This window comes from Rhizopus microsporus (genome assembly GCF_002708625.1).
Source record: "Rhizopus microsporus ATCC 52813 unplaced genomic scaffold scaffold_5, whole genome shotgun sequence".
Classification (NCBI taxonomy): domain Eukaryota; kingdom Fungi; phylum Mucoromycota; class Mucoromycetes; order Mucorales; family Rhizopodaceae; genus Rhizopus; species Rhizopus microsporus.
In genome coordinates, this window is record NW_019671920.1 from 3,236 (window position 1) to 8,576 (window position 5,341).

General features: G+C 35.3%; 3 protein-coding genes across 3 annotated transcripts; 1 reads left to right on the plus strand and 2 right to left on the minus strand.

Moving 5' to 3' along the window:
• The first annotated feature begins 752 nt into the window (after nucleotides 1–752).
• Nucleotides 753–1,154, plus strand: RHIMIDRAFT_110667 (uncharacterized protein). The gene is made up of 2 exons (XM_023605236.1): nucleotides 753–1,078; nucleotides 1,133–1,154. Exon 1 carries the CDS (start codon nucleotides 871–873, stop codon nucleotides 1,045–1,047), a length of 177 nt encoding a protein of 58 aa, XP_023467530.1. The 5' UTR covers nucleotides 753–870; the 3' UTR covers nucleotides 1,048–1,078; nucleotides 1,133–1,154.
• A 460-nt stretch (nucleotides 1,155–1,614) lies between these two features.
• Nucleotides 1,615–3,805, minus strand: RHIMIDRAFT_213502 (TBC-domain-containing protein). Its single transcript, XM_023607250.1, has 4 exons — nucleotides 3,544–3,805; nucleotides 2,963–3,484; nucleotides 2,837–2,871; nucleotides 1,615–2,784 (listed from the first exon to the last, which is right to left on the minus strand). The coding sequence occupies exons 1-4, from the start codon at nucleotides 3,790–3,792 to the stop codon at nucleotides 1,671–1,673; spliced, it is 1,920 nt and encodes a 639-aa protein (XP_023467531.1). The 5' UTR covers nucleotides 3,793–3,805; the 3' UTR covers nucleotides 1,615–1,670.
• A 31-nt stretch (nucleotides 3,806–3,836) lies between these two features.
• RHIMIDRAFT_277378 (V-snare-domain-containing protein) lies at nucleotides 3,837–4,887 on the minus strand. Its single transcript, XM_023612685.1, has 5 exons — nucleotides 4,664–4,887; nucleotides 4,474–4,611; nucleotides 4,259–4,419; nucleotides 4,128–4,210; nucleotides 3,837–4,069 (listed from the first exon to the last, which is right to left on the minus strand). The coding sequence occupies exons 1-5, from the start codon at nucleotides 4,835–4,837 to the stop codon at nucleotides 3,942–3,944; spliced, it is 684 nt and encodes a 227-aa protein (XP_023467532.1). The 5' UTR covers nucleotides 4,838–4,887; the 3' UTR covers nucleotides 3,837–3,941.
• Between the last annotated feature and the right edge of the window lie 454 nt (nucleotides 4,888–5,341).

A 5,341-nucleotide genomic window follows, 5' to 3' on the forward strand; every position in this document is an offset into this window, starting at 1 on the left:
AAGAAATGAATGAGCTACGCATGCCGAAACTCAAAAGTGCGAAACATGTTGCCAGTTTTTTGAGTCACTGTAGATTTATAGTAATCTCATACGACAAGATCAAGTATTTATAAGGTAAATACGACAAATACCATTGTTTTATTCATCGTAAATAAAGATATCATATATTTCAGTCTCACTGACTTATTGTCCTTTTCCTATCCTCTTCTCATCTTATTAGCTTTTGCCTCTTACCTTTGTACTTGGCAAAACAAATTGGATTGAGCCAATGGGCCCTTGAATCAGTGCTAACGAGTAGACAAAAGAACCCTTAAAGGGGAAACTTGTTCAATTATGGAAATATGTGTCAGGATAGTTTAATAAGTATTAACATCTCACGTCGTACTCACTCTAGGTTGTCATTTGATATAAATACAGTAAATCTTTTAGCAGTAGTAAAATCTGGGTCTAATTTTATTAGAAATAAACTTCCCCATATTCTTTCCCATTGAATCTTTCGTCTTATACTTGTTTATCAAGAATATCACACACATACCTAGCAAAAGTATTCGACTACTTACAGCCTATCCAAGATAAGCGTGATATAATCAATGAACTCATGAAAGCTGAAGCTTCCAAGGAAGCAAAAAGCTTGGACCATGTGTTACCTCCATCAATCAAAACAAATACTAACGGACGTCGAAAAGGAACAAAGAGAAGACAAATTTTGTTAGAAAATATGGAAGAAAATGAAGTGAAAAAGGCCAAACTAGAGACAAAGGCCGAAGAAAAAAGAAGAAAGAATATGAGAAGTACACATCTAAATAGATCTCGCTTCTGTGTTGTAACTAATTATGCAACCTTACAGTTGTTAATGGAGCCCTTACTGTCATGGAGATAAAGGTCAGGCTTATTGACTTACTCAACATCAAAGATACATGGATAAAGAAAATGGAATTAATCCTTAACTCACAAGGTGATGGTAATTGCAGCTTTCGTTGCATTGTGCATGTCACATATGGCGATGAAAACCTTCGAATGAGAGTCAAGCAAGACATGAAGGAATAGTTTGATAAGAGCAAAGACGGAATTTACAGAGGTAAAGTAATATATCATCTAAGCAAGTTATAGAGGTTTGACATATAGAGAATAGACATAATAAGAGAAGACGATGTAGGCAGAATTCTTAACAATTATGATCTTACTCCACCAATCGATTGTCTCCAGATTGCTGCCGATGTTTAGAATAGAGCAATTGCTGTATATTCAAAAACAGCGGGTAATACTCTGTTTCTTCCATTACGCCCAGAGATACCTGATGTTCACAGACCAATCCTGTTTTACTTGGAACAAACAAAAATGAAGCATTGGTATCTAATTGGCTTTGAGAAAAAGCTTTGAAAGCTTACTTGGCCAACGCTGTCGCCTCTGTACGAACCGACATGTTGTAGATTAGGAATAATTGACAACAATATTATTTATAAACAAACATTAGATTGCATAATGCATAGTTGCTACAATAATTATGTTAAAGAAAACAGCTTAGGCAGATAGCAAATTTCCTCGTGCGCCTAGTGTACACCGATTTTTACTAAATTTTTGTATAGTACGAACACTAGTTCGGTGTGACTGTAGATATGGTTTAATATATTTAGGATAATCATTTGTCACTTTTTATTTTATATTTCAATTTAGCATTTATGTACTGAGCAAACAGATGATGATGAGTGATTGTTATTGCATATTGATGCTATCGACTTTGGCCTTTCTTTTTTTAATATCTGACATTCTCTAGTTATTCTCTTATTCTCTTGTTCCAAATGATCCACCTTATTCTTCATATCCAGCATGCGTTCTACAAGTGCACTTAATGCATCTTTAGACATGATTTGTTGCTGAACTAACTCTTCCTTCTCTTGCTTCAACCTTGAATTCTCTTTACGTAGCTCCATACACTCTTTTTCAAATTTTACATTATTAAATGCGCTTTCTATTGTTATTTTTAGAGCATCTCTTTCTGCTTCTACATCCATTTTATCAAGTTTAGCTTGCATCAATTCATCTTTTAGCGTAACGGCTTCCCTTTGCATCTGTGAAATGGCTGATAGTAATTCTTCAATCTGATGATGCAATTCTGATACACTTGGCTCCTTCAAGGATGATCTCTCGGACTCACTACTCTTTTTGGGTGCACTATTGTACCAAGACATTGTCTTTTTCTTTCGACTGATACTGTTACTACTTCGATTACTGCCGTTACTGTTGTTATGACTACCATTTGATTTTGACCAGAAATTGAATCGGACAGCAAGCACCTGCTCTGTCTGTTTTTGTTCCTTTTCTATTTCTGTCACGTAGGTCTCTGCTAAATGATCTAGCTTTTCCTTGGTAATTACATTACTCAACTGCACTGCATCTGAAATGACTTGCCCTGGATCGTTGTTATAAGCATCATACAGTTTGTTGGATAAAAAGTCCAAGATATCTTCAAATTCTGTGAACCGCATAATCCTCTGTTTGGACCGCTTCATCATCGCAATGGATACTCGCATAATCGTCTCTGCTGCACCTTCTGCAAACACGATATCATATATACGTAAGATAAGTTCCATAGGGAATGCATAAGCAAACAATGTCAAAAACCATTGGGATGCATACATAGGCACATTCACTTCATGAAGTGTCAGAAATTCAGATAAATCGGGTAATATTTGATCAAGCAGGCTTGAAAATTGGTATAATCTAAGCTGTAAACCTTCCATGTTTAATGTAAACATGGTCCTCATTTCATAAGTTTCCATCAGTCTAGATATGATGTTATATTTTGTTTTTTTTTTAAGCAAGAAAAAGCACTTGCCTCACAAACACACAGAACGCTTGTTGCTCGGGCATCTAATCGATTTTACCTTGTTAATTGTTGTTGTTTCCTTCATACATGTATTCACACACACAAATATATATATATACTGTATTGCCTACTTACATTCAACAGTAAAGGACCTACTAAAAAGGCTAACCCTTGACAGTATCCAACAAGTGAGTCATAGAGACTGTAGGCTGATAACACACGCTCAAGCGACTGCTGTCCATGACCTCCTTCCTGCTTGAACATGTCGATACCTGGAAAAGTACGAGCTAGATCACGCTGAATGATTCTTTCATAAGGAGAATGCTCCGCTACAAGCTGTCCATACATTGTTTCCAAATTAAGAGAGGCCGACTGAGACATAGCCTGCCAAATGACACCTCTGACTTTGGATGGAATACCTGCCCTGAGTTTTGCTGAGACAAGATGTGGTAGTTTTAAAGCAACCGAACTAAAGTCCTCTGTTAATGCTGTCCAGAATTCCCAATCGATATTATCTTCTTGTTTATTCGTAGTTAGTTTTTGAATCGTTGACAGATTAGCCTTGAGCTGGTTTGATTGAATACAGACTGACTTGGGGTCTTCATCTAGTTTCGCATTCTGTCTTTCGATCTGAGCAAGTATAAACTCAACGGAATCCTAATCACAAAAGAGTGGAATGTTTAACTTGTATAATGAACGAAAGAAAAAGAATTTACCTGAGGAGGCAAGCTTGCGTTCTCTTCTTCTAGTCTCGGTAGTACTTTAACGTCCTTTTTGACAGTTGAATTGAAACTGTTTGTTCTTCGTCGACTCGTCGAATTGCCTCTCAAGGTGCTACTGGTTGTCCTTGTAGGTGAAAGTAAGTTATGTCGTATGGTTGAACTCTTTGAAGTTCGAAGGTGTATCGGTGGACGATGTCTATATTCTTCTTCTTGCTGTTGAAGCGCATTTACCAATTTCGACATAAGAAAATAAAATTAAGAGAAGAAAGAAGAAGAAAAAAAAAATATTATGTTGCAACATCTTTTTATTAAATCAGCATAATTTCTCCCCTTTTTGTTCCCCTTTTCTCTTTTTTTTTTAAATGGATGTTTAAAGGGCAGAACTTCTTTTATTAGGTATGTAACCAATATAAAATGATGAGGATAGAACAAGTTGATATTACGCCAGCCATGATGAGTGTATCTCTTTTTCTTCTTGTGTTTATACGTGAAATGATATTGTTTATGCCAGGGATATGACCTGAGGGTATGAACTGATTAGCTTGTGTAAAATACATATAATTTACTTGGGCACTTACTCACTATGTTTCCAACTCTCTGGTTTACATTACGCATCACTCTACCTTGTCTAAATATATCATCTCTAGTAGCATACGCTTGTCTACGTTATATTGAGTAAATTATGTAATTTATCTTGTACCATGCTTACTCCAAGATCATATCTGTCAGTCGATGAGATCCCTCTATTCTGTTGCGCTCTGTTAGATAATAATCCGCATTATCCCTATTACTTGCTGTATTAAATGTTCTTATCTCATCTTGTACTTGACTCATTAAATTTGCTTTATCCCTTGCCGCTTTTATGTTAGCCTACACGCATCTTTCTTAATATCATACTTTCTATCTCTCTTTCTTCTTTATTACCTTGACTCTTCTAAATTCTTTGGTATAATCATATAATATATCTTTATGTCTTCCTAACAAATGAATCATGGAGGTGCTAGTTGGTATAATGCTTGGTCTGTCCAAAAAGTCTCCCATCTCGGTAATCACGTTTTGTAGCTATATATTACTGTAATGTTATTTTTTATCTATTCTATCCTTCTTCATTTACCTTCTTCAATAATTCGTCAGTCTCGACTTCTTGTCCAGTATTGTCTAATCCAGTTGATTGGCCAATCTTTGCCAGTGTTGACAATTTAACTTCAATCTCGCTTTCCAACTGTCTTGCTTCCTTCCTCAGTTGATCCCATGAAGGCGGTGCTTGCTGTTGTTCATCTGAAGTCATTGTAATTGTGTTTTGCATAGTGAATATAGAGAGAGAAAGAGGGAAAAAATAAATAAATGCTCTTTAAGGCTCAGCAGTTAGGAAAGAATCACGCTTTCGGTCATTGTGTTTTCATTTTTTGCCCTGAGCTTTTGTAAAATCCTTCAAGTATTTACTTGTATTATTCTTTTGTTCAGTAATGCCTTTCCTAAAAACAAATTTCCTTTTAAGAATCAATACGAATTCGACAAATAAGTGCCTTGTAACAGCAAATTAGATGGATCAGGTAAATATTGTATTTTTATTAACTATTGACGTTAATTTTTTAAAATATTGTCGTAAAATAAAAAAATTATATATGTAAAAAGACGACAAAGAAAAATACGTTTGAATAAAATGACATCATGTCAAAAGAGAGAGAGAGAGATAATGAGTATATGTAGAGAAAGAGAGAAAAAATATGTTAGTATTAGAGCACATATCCTAATATTAGTTTTACTTACCACCAAGGTGCATTCTGGGGAG

What these genes read in the sequence shown, in the direction of transcription:
- RHIMIDRAFT_110667 (XM_023605236.1), top strand. Translation starts at nt 871, where the DNA reads ATGGAGATAAAGGTCAGGCTTATTGACTTACTCAACATCAAAGATACA.
- RHIMIDRAFT_277378 (XM_023612685.1), bottom strand. Translation starts at nt 4,837, where the DNA reads ATGACTTCAGATGAACAACAGCAAGCACCGCCTTCATGGGATCAACTG. An exon ending in CTGACGAATTATTGAAGAAG is followed by an intron (nt 4,612 to 4,663) that starts GTAAATGAAGAA and finishes AGTAATATATAG; the next exon opens with CTACAAAACGTGATTACCGA. An exon ending in GAGAGTTGGAAACATAGTGA is followed by an intron (nt 4,070 to 4,127) that starts GTAAGTGCCCAA and finishes TCATACCCTCAG; the next exon opens with GTCATATCCCTGGCATAAAC.
- RHIMIDRAFT_213502 (XM_023607250.1), bottom strand. Translation starts at nt 3,792, where the DNA reads ATGTCGAAATTGGTAAATGCGCTTCAACAGCAAGAAGAAGAATATAGA. An exon ending in ACGCAAGCTTGCCTCCTCAG is followed by an intron (nt 3,485 to 3,543) that starts GTAAATTCTTTT and finishes TTTTGTGATTAG; the next exon opens with GATTCCGTTGAGTTTATACT. An exon ending in GCGTTCTGTGTGTTTGTGAG is followed by an intron (nt 2,785 to 2,836) that starts GCAAGTGCTTTT and finishes CATCATATCTAG; the next exon opens with ACTGATGGAAACTTATGAAA.